General features: G+C 42.5%; 1 protein-coding gene across 1 annotated transcript in view; it reads right to left on the reverse strand.

Moving 5' to 3' along the window:
- Positions 1-618: 618 nt before the first annotated feature.
- The window catches only part of LOC122934013 (oocyte zinc finger protein XlCOF7.1-like), a gene marked incomplete at its 3' end in the record, with an annotated part of 28,576 nt that continues 14,753 nt past the window's right edge, over positions 619-14,441 (reverse strand). Inside the window, exon 7 of the mRNA XM_044289138.1 lies at positions 619-2,240. Within this exon, the coding sequence (XP_044145073.1) occupies positions 619-2,240 (1,622 nt within the window). The remainder of the gene's footprint in view (positions 2,241-14,441) is intronic.

Consider the following 14,441-nt stretch of genomic DNA (forward strand, 5'->3'; position numbering starts at 1 on the left):
CTAACTTGTGACAAAAAATAGTAAGTTCTATGAACTCACTATGCCCATCAGCGAATACCTTAGGGTGTCTACTTTCCGAAATGGGGTTATTTGTGGGGTTTTTCTACTGTCTGGGCATTGTAGAACCTCAGGAAACATGACAGGTGCTCAGAAAGTCAGAGCTGCTTCAAAAAGCGGAAATTCTTATTTTTTGTACCATAGTTTGTAAACGCTATAACTTTTACCCAAACATGTTTTTTTTTATCAAAGACATGTAGAACAATAAATTAAGAGAAAAATTTATATATAGATGTAAAATGTAAAAAAAAAACGACAACTGAAAGTTAAAAATGTCATTTTTTTGCAAAAATGTTAAATTTTGATTAATAACAAAAAATGTCAGCAGCAATGAAATACCACCAAATGAAAGCTCTATTAGTGAGAAGAAAAGGAGGTAAAATTCATTTGGGTGGTAAGTTGCATGACCAAGCAATAAACGGTGAAAGTAGTGTAGTGCAGAATTGTAAAAAGTGGTCTGGTCATTATGGGTGTTTTAAGCTAGGGGAGCTGAGGTGGTTAAAATGGCTTCTTCCCTGTGTGAATTTTCAGATGTCTAACAAGATCTGATTTCTGATTAAAACATTTTTCACATTCTGAACATGAATATGGCTTCTTCCCTGTGTGAATTATCTGATGTCTAACAAGATCTGATTTCTGATTAAAACATTTTTCACATTCTGAACATGAATATGGCTTCTTCCCTGTGTGAATTATCTGATGTTTAACAAGATATGATTTCTGATTAAAGCATTTCCCACATTCTGAGCATGAAAATGGCTTCTCCCCTGTGTGAATTCTCTCATGTATAACAAGTTGTGATTTACGGCTAAAACATTTTTCACAAGTTGAGCATGAAAATGGCTTCTCCCCTGTGTGACTTCTCTCATGTATAACAAGAGTTAATTTACGGCTAAAACTATTTCCACATTCTGAGCATGAAAATGGCTTCTCCCCTGTGTGAATTCTCTCATGTATAACAAGTTGTGATTTACGGCTAAAACATTTTTCACATGTTGAACATGAAAATGGCTTCTCCCCTGTGTGAATTCTCTCATGTCTAACAAGTTGTGATTTATGGTTAAAATGTTTTTCACATTCTGAGCATGAATATGGCTGCTCCCCTGTGTGAATTTTCTGATGTATAACAAGATGTGATTTATAGTTAAAACGATTTTCACATTCTGAGCATGAAAATGGCTTTACTCCTGTGTGAATTCTGTCATGTATAACAAGATCAGATTTTTGGTTAAACTGTTTTTCGCATATTGAGCATGTAAATGGCTTCTCCACTGAGTGAATTGTCTGATGTTTAATCAGATCCAATTTATAGTTGAAAAATCTCCCACATTCTGAGCATGAAAATGGCTTCAACCCTGTGTGAATTCTCTCATGTATAACAAGATCTGATTTATGGCTAAAGCATTTTTTACATGTTGAACATGAAAATGGCTTCTCCCCTGTGTGATTTCTCTCATGTCTAACAAGTTGTGATTTCTGTTTAAAACATTTTTCACATTCTGAACATGAATATGGCTTCTCCCCTGTGTGAATTCTCTGATGCTTAACAAGACTTGATTGATAGTTAAAAGGTCTACCACATTCTAAACATGAATATGGCTTCTCCCCTGTGTGAATTCTCTCATGTGTAACCAGATTGTTTTTAAAGTTAAAACATTTTCCACATTCTGAGCATGAATATGGCTTCTCCCCTGTGTGAATTCTCTCATGTCTAACAAGTTGTGATTTCTGTGTAAAACATTTTTCACATTCTGAACATGAATATGGCTTCTCCCCTGTGTGAATTCTCTGATGTTTAACGAGAGTTGATTTATAGTTAAAACATCTCCCACATTCTAAGCATGAAAATGGCTTCTCCCCTGTGTGAAGTGTCTGATGTGCAATAAGATGTGATTTACAGTTAAAACATTTCCCACATTCCGAGCATGAAAAGGTCTTCTTTCCTGGGTGAGTACTTTGATGATGAACACTTCTTCTGAGACTTTTATTTTGCTCAACAGTCTGTGATAAATCAGAAGTTTGAAATCCATCCAAAGGATCAGATGATAGATCTTTTGTGTTAAAGGCTGAGGATCCATCTGGGATAATGGCATGCTCCTTATGTGTATCTTCTACAACACCACATTCATCTGTTTTAAAATCTGATGAAATCACATGTTTCTCTGAGCTCCTGGTACACATATCTGCCAAAAATAAATCTGGTTTTTAGAATTTTAAAATACTATAACCTTAAGATTATATTAATATTTTATAACATTTCTATATAAAAAAAAAACAATGCAAATTACAAGTCATGGAGCAAAATGTAATTATCAACTGACTATGGGAAAACAGATCACAATCTAACAGTAGACCAGTACCCTGGACCAGTAGATGATGATGATGTTAGGTCACCAGGCTGTTCTCTTGTATATTCCTTCTCTTGAGCTGAAGCCATCATCCTCATAGGTTCATATTTCAGTGTCTCCATTGCTCCTCTTTTCTAGTGAAATGCTCAGCGGAGAGTCATGAAGGGATCTGTGAGTCACTTCTATTAGGTGGTGTCCGTCTGACACACTGACGGCTACATGCACTTTTGCATAGAACACACCAGAGGAGAGGAGCAGTATGGTCATGTACAAAGAAGTCAACGTTTTGGAACAAGTGTAACCAGTGTCGGGCTGGGGTACACTAGGCCCACCAGAGAAACTGATACTGAAAGCCCACCTTCTATCTGTCTCTCAGATATAGTAAATATATTATTGTACATATATCATATACAGGGAGTGCAGAATTATTAGGCAAGTTGTATTTTTGAGGATTAATTTTATTATTGAACAACAACCATGTTCTCAATGAACCCAAAAAACTCATTAATATCAAAGCTGAATATTTTTGGAAGTAGTTTTTAGTTTTTTTTTTTTTGTTTTAGCTATTTTAGGGGGATATCTGTGTGTGCAGGTGACTATTACTGTGCATAATTATTAGGCAACTTAACAAAAAAATATATATATACCCATTTCAATTATTTATTTTTACCAGTGAAACCAATATAACATCTCAACATTCACAAATATACATTTCTGACATTCAAAAACAAAACAAAAACAAATCAGTGACCAATATAGCCACCTTTCTTTGCAAGGACACTCAAAAGCCTGCCATCCATGGATTCTGTCAGTGTTTTGATCTGTTCACCATCAACATTGCGTGCAGCAGCAACCACAGCCTCCCAGACACTGTTCAGAGAGGTGTACTGTTTTCCCTCCTTGTAAATCTCACATTTGATGATGGACCACAGGTTCTCAATGGGGTTCAGATCAGGTGAACAAGGAGGCCATGTCATTAGATTTTCTTCTTTTATACCCTTTCTTGCCAGCCACGCTGTGGAGTACTTGGATGCGTGTGATGGAGCATTGTCCTGCATGAAAATCATGTTTTTCTTGAAGGATGCAGACTTCTTCCTGTACCACTGCTTGAAGAAGGTGTCTTCCAGAAACTGGCAGTAGGACTGGGAGTTGAGCTTGACTCCATCCTCAACCCGAAAAGGCCCCACAAGCTCATCTTTGATGATACCAGCCCAAACCAGTACTCCACCTCCACCTTGCTGGCGTCTGAGTCGGACTGGAGCTCTCTGCCCTTTACCAATCCAGCCACGGGCCCATCCATCTGGCCCATCAAGACTCACTCTCATTTCATCAGTCCATAAAACCTTAGTAAAATCAGTCTTGAGATATTTCTTGGCCCAGTCTTGATGTTTCAGCTTGTGTGTCTTGTTCAGTGGTGGTCGTCTTTCAGCCTTTCTTACCTTGGCCATGTGTCACAACCAGACAGCTGAGAAGCTCTGACAGAGGCCTTTCAGAACCTCCTCCTTGAGTTTCTGTGTTGTGGTATTCAGTTCCTCCTCTCGTTAGCCTCTCTCAGCTGTCATGTGTTGGACTAATTGCTTCCCTTTAAATTCCTCCCCAGAATGCTTTTCTGGGCGGCTTATACTTCTTCCTGGAGTGTGTGTGCATGCTGACCTTGTTCTCCTGTCTGCTACAAAGCTAAGTGTGGTACATTTATCTGTTATTTTCTGTTTGCTGGATCCCAGGTGACCCTGACTCCCTCCGTATCTTGTGTAGGGAGCCGGTGGTCGTGTCCCCTCACTATTGTAGGGTGCTCAGGGCTTTATAGTCAAGGTTCGTGGATATGCAAACCTCCACCATTAGGATCTTTGCATAGGCTGAGCAGCCAGGGAAAGTGCCAGGTCTTCTGCAGGGGTCTCCCTTGGTTTCTTAGCTTTTGGATCCAGCGAGTCATTTATGCATGTTGCTTTGCCTTGTTTCCTGTACACCGTCCGTGACATTATAAGCCGCCAAAACCGTCTCAAGCAAGGATCCGGTTTCACTTTTGGCTGAACGCTTCCAGGGTCTTTCATTGGAGGTAGCTGATCTCCGTAAGACTTTTTCTCAGCTTCAAGTGACCGGTTCAGCTTGCGTTCATGGAGTTTGTTCTGAGCCTAAGATCTCGCTCCCGGATACGTTCTCCGGGGGTAGTGAGAATTTTGTGCGTTTTAGAGGCTTGCAAACTCCATTTTCGCCTTCTTCCCCATTCCTCTGGTGATGAGGAACGGAGGGTGGGGATCATTATATCGCTGCTCAGAGGTAACGCTCAGTCCTGGGCCTTTTCGCTGCCGGAGGGGGCACGGCCTCTCCGTTCAGTGGATGAATTCTTTTTAGCCCTGGGTCAGATATATGATGATCCGGATCGTATTGCTCTGGCTGAGTCTAGACTACGTCTATTATGCCAGGGTAAACAATCCGCAGAAATATACTGCTCAGAATTTCGGAGATGGGCAGTTGATACTGGTTGGAATGATGCTGCACTCCGAAGTCAATTTTGCCATGGTCTTTCAGAGGGATTGAAAGATGCATTTGCCTTTCATGAGAGGCCTATTTCTTTGGACTCTGCTATGTCTCAGGCCGTTCGTATTGACAGGCGTCTTAGAGAGAGAGGAGAGATGTCCCCTTCCTGTCATACTCAGTCCCAGGACAATGCAGCGGTCCCATTCTGTGCTCGGGGGTCTCAGTCGCTGTCAGCCCCTTCTGAGCAGGAGCCCATGCAGCTGGGGTTGATTGCTTCTAACAATAGAAGATTCAGCTCGCATGGGAGGGTTTGTTTTTGTTGTGGAGGTATAAATCATTTGGCAAATATTTGTCCCTCTAGGAGAGTCAGGCAGTTTTCTGGGAGTAATAAAGAAACAAACAGGAAAAAATCTTTTAAAAATGTTCCGTCTGTTACTATTGGCAGGGTTGAGGCGGAAATTGAAGGTTTTCCATTTGCTTGTACTTCCCATTTTGTCCTGCCGGCTAGGGTGGCGCTAGAGAGCAAGAACATTTTTTGTGAGATTTTTGTGGATAGTGGAGCAGCGGTCAATCTCATTGATAATCAATTTGCAATAACTCATGGTTTCCAGGTGTGCACTTTGGGAAAGGATATTCCTGTTTTTGCTATCGATTCCGCTCCACTTTCTCAAAAATCATTAAAGGGCATAGTTCACAATATCCGTTTAATTGTGAGTGATGCTCATGTTGAGGATGTGTCATGTTTCGTCCTTAGCGGTTTACCTACCCCTCTGGTGTTGGGGCTGCCCTGGCTCACTAAGCATAACCCCACCATTGATTGGCAAGCGAGGCAAATAAATGGTTGGAGTGACTTTTGCAGAGAGAATTGCCTCATGACATCTGTTTCTGAGGTTGCTACTAAGACTGTACCATCTTTTCTCTCTGAATTTTCGGATGTCTTCTCTGAGAGTGGAGTTCAGGATTTGCCCCCGCACAGGGAGTACGATTGCCCTATTAATCTCATCCCAGACGCCAAGCTGCCTAAATCTCGTTTATACAATCTTTCCCAACCTGAGAGGATCGCTATGCGTGCTTATATCTCTGAGAGTCTGAGAAAAGGACACATACGACCCTCGAAGTCACCTGTTGCCGCTGGTTTTTTCTTTGTTAAGAAAAAAGATGGTTCTTTAAGACCTTGTCTGGATTTCAGGGAGCTGAACAATATCACAATTCGTGATCCTTATCCGCTTCCTCTGATCCCGGACCTGTTTAACCAGGTTGTTGGGGCTAAAGTCTTTTCCAAATTAGATCTAAGAGGGGCATACAACCTGGTCAGGGTCAGAGAAGGGGACGAATGGAAGACGGCCTTCAATACTCCTGAGGGCCATTTTGAAAATTTGGTTATGCCTTTTGGTTTGATGAATGCCCCAGCCGTTTTTCAGCATTTCGTGAACAGCATTTTTTATCATTTGATGGGAAAATTTGTATTGGTGTATTTGGATGACATTTAGATTTTTTCTCCCGATTTCAAAACTCATAAGGAACATTTACGTCAGGTCTTGCTCATCCTGCGGGAGAATAAATTATATGCGAAACTGGAAAAATGTGTGTTTGCGGTTCCAGAAATTCAATTTCTGGGGTTTCTTCTCTCCGCTTCTGGTTTTCGCATGGACCCCGAGAAGGTCCGCGCTGTGCTTGAGTGGGAGCTTCCTGAGAATCAGAAGGCGCTGATGCGTTTTTTGGGCTTTGCCAATTATTACAGGAAGTTCATTTTGAATTATTCTTCTATTGTTAAACCACTCACTGATATGACCAGAAAGGGGGTCGATTTTTCTTCTTGGTCAGTAGAGGCGCGTAAGGCTTTTTCTGATATCAAGGAGAGTTTTGCTTCCGCTCCCATCTTGGTGCAACCTGATGTTTCTTTACCCTTCATAGTTGAGGTTGATGCTTCTGAGGTGGGTGTGGGGGCGGTATTGTCTCAGGGTTCCTCTCCTGCCAATTAGCGACCGTGTGCCTTTTTCTCAAGAAAACTCTCCTCCGCAGAGAGAAATTACGATGTGGGAGATAGGGAATTGTTGGCCATCAAGTTGGCTTTTGAGGAATGGCGCCATTGGCTGGAGGGAGCCAGACACCCTATTACCGTATTTACTGACCATAAAAATCTGGCCTACTTGGAGTCAGCCAAGCGTCTGAACCCGAGACAGGCCAGATGGTCTTTGTTCTTTTCTAGGTTTAATTTTGTTGTCACGTTCCGCCCTGGAGTTAAGAATGTGAAGGCAGATGCCCTGTCACGTCGTTTTCCGGGAGGCGGGAATTTTGAAGACCCGGGTCCCATTTTGGCTGAAGGTGTGGTGGTCTCTGCTCTTTTTCCTGAATTGGAGGCAGAGGTGCAGGCAGCCCAGTCAGAGGCTCCTGATCTTTGTCCTCCTGGGAGGTTGTTTGTGCCTCTCGCTTTAAGACACAAGATTTTTAAAGAACACCACGATACGGTCCTTGCTGGGCACCCGGGGGTAAGAGCCACACTGGATCTCATCGCTCGGAGATTCTGGTGGCCTGCGCTTCGTAAGTTGGTTGAGGGTTTTGTGGCAGCCTGCGAGACTTGCGCTTGTGCCAAAGTCCCTCATTCACGGCCATCAGGTCCTCTCCTTCCCTTACCCATTCCTTCCCGTCCTTGGACACATCTGTCCATGGACTTCATAACGGACCTGCCTCGTTCCTCGGGGAAGACTGTGATTCTGGTGGTGGTGGACCGTTTTAGCAAAATGGTGCATTTCATCCCTTTTCCTGGTTTGCCCAATGCTAAGACGCTGGCGCAGGCATTTATTGATCACATTGTCAAATTGCACGGTATTCCTTCAGACATAGTCTCTGATAGGGGCACGCAGTTTGTTTCCAGATTCTGGAAGGCTTTCTGTTCTCACTTGGGGGTTCGGTTGTCATTCTCTTCTCTTCGTCTGGCCATTTCCACCCGCAATCGAATGGCCAGACAGAGCGCGTTAATCAGAATCTGGAGACATATCTGCGCTGTTTTGTGGCGGAGAATCAAGAGGATTGGTGTTCTTTTTTGTCCCTTGCTGAGTTTGCTTTAAATAACCGTCGTCAGGAGTCTTCTGATAAGTCACCATTTTTTGGTGCATATGGGTTTCATCCGCAGTTTGGGACTTTCTCGGGAGAGGGGTCTTCTGGATTACCTGATGAGGACAGATTCTCCTCGTCTTTGTAATCTATTTGGCAAAAGATTCAGGATAATCTAAAGAGCATGAGTGAGAGATATAAGCGTGTGGCAGATAAGAGACGTGTGCTTGGTCCGGACCTGAATGTTGGTGATTTGGTGTGGTTGTCTACCAAGAATATCAAATTGAAGGTTCCCTCCTGGAAGTTGGGTCCTAGGTTTATTGGGCCTTACAAAATCCTGTCTGTCATCAATCCTGTTGCATACCGTCTTGATCTTCCTCAGACTTGGAAGATCCATAATGTTTTTCATAAGTCCTTATTGAAACCTTATGTTCAACCCATTGTACCCTCGCCTTTGCCTCCTCCTCCGATCGTGGTTGATGGGAATCTTGAATCTCAGGTCTCTAGGATTGTGGATTCTCGTCTTGTCCGCGGTTCTCTTCAGTACCTTGTTCATTGGGAGGGGTATGGTCCTGAGGAGAGGATGTGGGTCCCAGTGACGGACATTAAGGCCTCTCGTCTCATCAGGGCTTTCCATAGGTCCCATCCTGAGAAGGTGGGTTCTGAGTGTCCGGAGTCCACTCGTAGAGGGAGGGGTACTGTCACAACCAGACAGCTGAGAAGCTCTGACAGAGGCCTTTCAGAACCTCCTCCTTGAGTTTCTGTGTTGTGGTATTCAGTTCCTCCTCTCGTTAGCCTCTCTCAGCTGTCATGTGTTGGACTAATTGCTTCCCTTTAAATTCCTCCCCAGAATGCTTTTCTGGGCGGCTTATACTTCTTCCTGGAGTGTGTGTGCATGCTGACCTTGTTCTCCTGTCTGCTACAAAGCTAAGTGTGGTACATTTATCTGTTATTTTCTGTTTGCTGGATCCCAGGTGACCCTGACTCCCTCCGTATCTTGTGTAGGGAGCCGGTGGTCGTGTCCCCTCACTATTGTAGGGTGCTCAGGGATTTATAGTCAAGGTTCGTGGATATGCAAACCTCCACCATTAGGATCTTTGCATAGGCTGAGCAGCCAGGGAAAGTGCCAGGTCTTCTGCAGGGGTCTCCCTTGGTTCCTTAGCTTTTGGATCCAGCGAGTCATTTATGCATGTTGCTTTGCCTTGTTTCCTGTACACCGTCCGTGACACCATGTCTCTGAGTATTGCACACCTTGTGCTTTTGGGCACTCCAGTGATGTTGCAGCTCTGAAATATGGCCAAACTGGTGGCAAGTGGCATCTTGGCAGCTGCACGCTTGACTTTTCTCAGTTTATTGGGCAGTTATTTTGCGCCTTGGTTTTTCCACACGCTTCTTGCGACCCTGTTGACTATTTTGAATGAAACGCTTGATTGTTCGATGATCACGCTTCAGAAGCTTTGCAATTTTAAGAGTGCTGCATCCCTCTGCAAGATATCTCACTATTTTTGACTTTTCTGAGCCTGTCAAGTCCTTCTTTTGACCCATTTTGCCAAAGGAAAGGAAGTTGCCTAATAATTATGAACACCTGATATAGGGTGTTGATGTCATTAGACCACACCCCTTCTCATTACAGAGATGCACATCACCTAATATGCTTAATTGGTAGTAGGCTTTCGAGCCTATACAGCTTGGAGTAAGACAACATGCATAAAGAGGATGATGTGGTCAAAATACTCATTTGCCTAATAATTCTGCACTCCCTGTACATATAAATAATACCGGCATGTATGAGACAGGCTCCATAGAAGTCTTGATTTCATCCTCAGCATCAGAGGAGTGTACACATATACACGGAGAGGATTTGTGCATATATTGTGGAGCCAAGGGATACTACATGTGTACCTATGCCTCAAGGCTGGAAACTCCAGCTCCTAGCGTCAATTGGAGAGACAACCCATCTCCAGAGTTAACTCTTCCTGTGTCTCTGTCTTGTGGTGAAACTTGATTGCCCATGCAGACCTTACTGGCCTCTGTCTTAGTAGGAAACTTGCTACATCATGCCCTGGTGATCCCATAATGCAGGAGTGGCCAACCTTACATACACAAAGAGCCCAAAAAAATACGTATGACTACCAGGAGCCACAAGCTATACATTTACACACAAGTCACCGTATTTTTCACCCTACAAGATGCACCTAGGTTTTAACAAAGAAAAATAAGATTAAAAAAAATATTTTTCATCCGATCTGAGGTCTGCTAAAAATATTTTTTCTTATATTTCATTAGCAGAGAAAAATAAATATATATATTTTTCATGAGACCTCAGATCAGACTCCTAGATCATATCCCCAATCCTCATCTGACCTACAATAAGATCCCCAAACCTCATCAGACCCCCAAAATAAGACCCCCAATGCTCGGATCAGACAACACAAAAAAGACTCCCAGTGTCAGACCCTCAGTGCTCAGATCTAGCCCCCCCCCCCATGCTCAGACCTGACCAACCCATGCTCAAACAAGCCCCCATGCTCAGATCTTCCCACTCATGCTCAGATCAGACCCCCCCATGCTCAGATCAGACCCCCATTGTCCAGATGAGGACCCCCATCCCATGCTCAGATCAGAACTCCCATGCTAAGATCAGACCACCATGCTCAGTTCTATAATTTAAAAAAATCTCTTCTCTCTCCTGATCAGGCACTGGGGTCCTGCTCGGGCACCTCCTACTCTGCACGTCTGACATTCTCTCCACTGTGACCTGATGAACACAACGTCAGGTCATAGTGCGTGTCTCCACGTACTACGTTCTCACACTGTGTGCATCAGGACGTAGTGGAGAGTGAGCTGTAGCTGCAAAGTAGTAACAGTGCCTGATCAGGAAAAGAGATCTGAGCAATGGGGTGGAGAGTGAGCCGGCCTGACTGCTTCCTGGCTTCACAGCTAGAGCCTCACTTGAAGAAGCAAAGAGCTGCATGTGGCTCAAGAGCCACAGGTTGGCCACCCCTGCCATAATGCATACCCACTATCGCCTAGAGCAGTGTTTGGTGGCGACATATGTCAATAGGATGGTACTCTCAGAATCTATACAGTACCTCATCGTGCCTATAGATCTTTAAGTGGGAATACTTCACACAGAGATGATCTCATTTTATGTCCTGCCTGTTTCTACCAGCCATATTCTGCTGAGAGTGTCCTGGCTTTGTTTCACAGTCAGCTCCTAGACTAGAACTCAGGCCAGATTCCACTTTGAGGTCCTGCCTGTCACTCTTGCTGCCTGGATTCTGTACAGTCTGCCTGAGCTCCTCAAAATTCCTCAATGTCTTCATGGGCCACCTGCAGGCTACAATATCTACACTGATGTCTTTAACAAAAAATAACAAAAAGGAGAGAAACAGTTGGTCAGCACTCCTAGTCGCTAAAGGTGGTGCTCAGTGGTTAATAGTATTCAAAGTCAGATATAGTAAACCACAGCACTCAGTTGTACTGCAAAATAAGGAAGACACTTTATTCCATCCAAAATTAATAAAAAGCCATTGGCAAACGTTTTGGTCTAACCTAGTCCTTGTTCAGGGCCTGTTGCATACATATAAAAAATTATAAAATGGTGGCACATAATCAAAAATCCATCATTGCAAAAATGACATGATTACAAAGAATAATTATACATAATAGAAGAATAGTCCATAATAAAGCCATGGGCTGGCTTTAATGTCGAGTGCATTGATAGGGGATCATCGCACCATATATTCAATGCATGCAAAAATAAGAGAACATTTGGACAAATTCATAGATTAATAAAAATTTAAATTATGAAAGGAAGAGATCCGTTCGGGAAAAAGGAAACTAAAAAACAGTTAATGAGTTAGTAGATTATAAACAAACATCACTCCGAGGGGCATACTTAGGATTAATGAAGAAAACGCCAGAGGAATACTACTTGTCTGCAAAACACTTCATTGAAGCAGGGAAAATTAACAATGTAATTAATTATACATAATGTATTACATTTCTGTATGCCCCTCAGGGTGATGGTTGTTTATAATCTACTAACTCATTAACTGTTTTTTAGTTTCCTTTTTCCCTAACGGATCTCTTCCCTTTCATAATTACAATTTTAATAAATCTATGGATTTGTTCCAATGTTCTTTTGTTTTTGCATGCATTTAATATATGGCGCAATGATCCCCATATCCTTGCACTCGATATTAAAGCCAGACCATTGTCCTCACACATAGGACAGATAGTTTTATCACTGCAATGCTTTGCAACATATACGCACACCTGGCACGGTTAAATGTGAACTTAACACTGCAGCGGTCACAGGCGATCCTCCCTACAACTATTTGGCTGCCAATATTATGGTATGTACCCACTGACCACTAATATTAAAGCCAGTTTTGGCTGATATATACATGTCTTATTTACTACTTATGTGTATCAGTGATGAGCAGCAGGGGCAATATTCAAATTTGCAATATTTTGGGAATATTTGGGCGAATATTCGTCATATATTCGCAAATTCGTGATCTCCAGTCATTGTTTTCTTGATTGCGAAAATCGGCAATCAGAAAATTTGCGATGAAAATTTGTGATAAAAATTTGCGATCAACACTATTCCTAAAGTCAAAGATGTTGCAGCTATCTCATTGGCCCACAAGCAAGAAGCAGGGAGGGATCACGGGTACTGATGGAAAAAAAAAATCTAAAATATTTGCGATTACAAAGATATAGCACTATATTCTAGATATTTGCGAATTCTCGAAGTGCAAATATTCGCAATAAAAAATGGTGCATTGCCGTCCACAGCTAAATGACCTATGATTTGGTCAGAAAATATTCTTACTATTCCCCATGTAGACTAACAACATTCTACTATGTTTCATATTTGTTCTGGTGCATACATGGGCGCCTTCGCGCCACTACATATAAACATGTACTAATATAGGATGTTAAACTTAATCTCATATGTTTGTTTACTACATTCCCAGTGATCTTCATTAATATGACTCCACTATGAGACACCTGGGAGGACTTCTTAGCCAATGCTTTATTATGGACTATTCTTCTATTATGTACTACTTTATAATTATTCTTTGTAATCATGTAATTTTTGGAATCATGGATTTTTGATTATGTGCCACAATCTATGATTGATTTATATGTATGCAACAGGCCGTGAACAAGGTCTAGGTTAGACCGAAAACGCTGGCCAATGGCTTCTTATTAATTTTGGATGGAATAAAGAATCTTCACTATTTTGCAATACAACTGAGCGCCGTGGTTTACTATATCTGACTGAGGCTGAGACCCTGCCTCCTTATTCATTTTTATGACTGCCCAATTGACCTGGTGTCAGTAACTACTTCACCAGGCTATCGCATGTCTTTACCTGAGTCTTAAGCCAAATGGGATTACATCAAAGAAAACCTTAAAAGGGGCTTCATACGGAAATAGGGAAGTTGTTGCAGGAAGGTTGTCTTGAAGCCCTCCTCTTCCGAACACTTTGTAGTAAAAATAAGGCAACGCGGGTCCGAAAATAACATTCTGTGTATTATTGAAGAGCATCTACTTCCCGCGGTGATGTTTTCTAAATGGACTACAGAGAGTAGTTCTTTTTTTTTTATGATCCTGAGAAGTGGCCTCAACCTACAAGTCTGCAAGCTATTCAATGGTTCCTGGGTTTTGACAGTTATTACCAACAACTCATTCTAAACTTTGTAATCCTTACAGCCCTAGTTTCAGCTCTGACTCAAAGGAGTGAATGCCATGAGTGGACAAATACCATATTCCAGTCCCTTAAATCTACTTTTGCATGTGCATGATATGGCACCACCCCGATGTCAGAAAGTAGTTATTTCTTGAGGTGGATGCATCTCTGTGGGTATAGGAACTGTCTTTACTTAAATGGTAATTCCTGGAAAGGTGCTCACCTATGGCTTCCTCTCGTAGCCCTTCTCCTTGTTGAAAAAAATTATTCGATTAGTGACATTGCTCGCAATTCAAATTAGCCCTTGAAGAATGGCATCATCTGCTGGAGGGTGCCTGCCACCCTGTCATCGTCAACCTCAAGACCATAAGTTATCTCCAGTCAGCGGAACATCTCAACCCTTGCCAAGCTTGATGGTCATTGTTCTTGCTCAATCTACAGCTGAAAGACATTTGTCTCTGTGGCCAGGAGGAAGCAGGTCCTGCTCTGGGCACATGGCTTCAAAGTTGCTGGTCACCCCGTTATTTAAAAGACTATTAATCTGATTTCTCGACATTACTGGTGGCCTACAGTTTCTAAAGATGTTCAAGAGTATGTTGCCAGCTGCCCTATCTGTGCCCAGAACAAGTGTTCAAAACAAAAACCTGCTGCTGCCAGTGCCCGAGGTTTCATGGCAGCATGTCATTATGGATTTTATCACTGACCTTACTTCTTCCTCTCGCTGCATAGTAATCTGGGTGTGGTTGATAGATTCTAAAAAATGGCCCACTTTGTGCCTCTACCTCGTCTCCCATCTA

This window comes from Bufo gargarizans, chromosome 4 (assembly GCF_014858855.1).
Source record: "Bufo gargarizans isolate SCDJY-AF-19 chromosome 4, ASM1485885v1, whole genome shotgun sequence".
Lineage (NCBI taxonomy): Eukaryota > Metazoa > Chordata > Amphibia > Anura > Bufonidae > Bufo > Bufo gargarizans.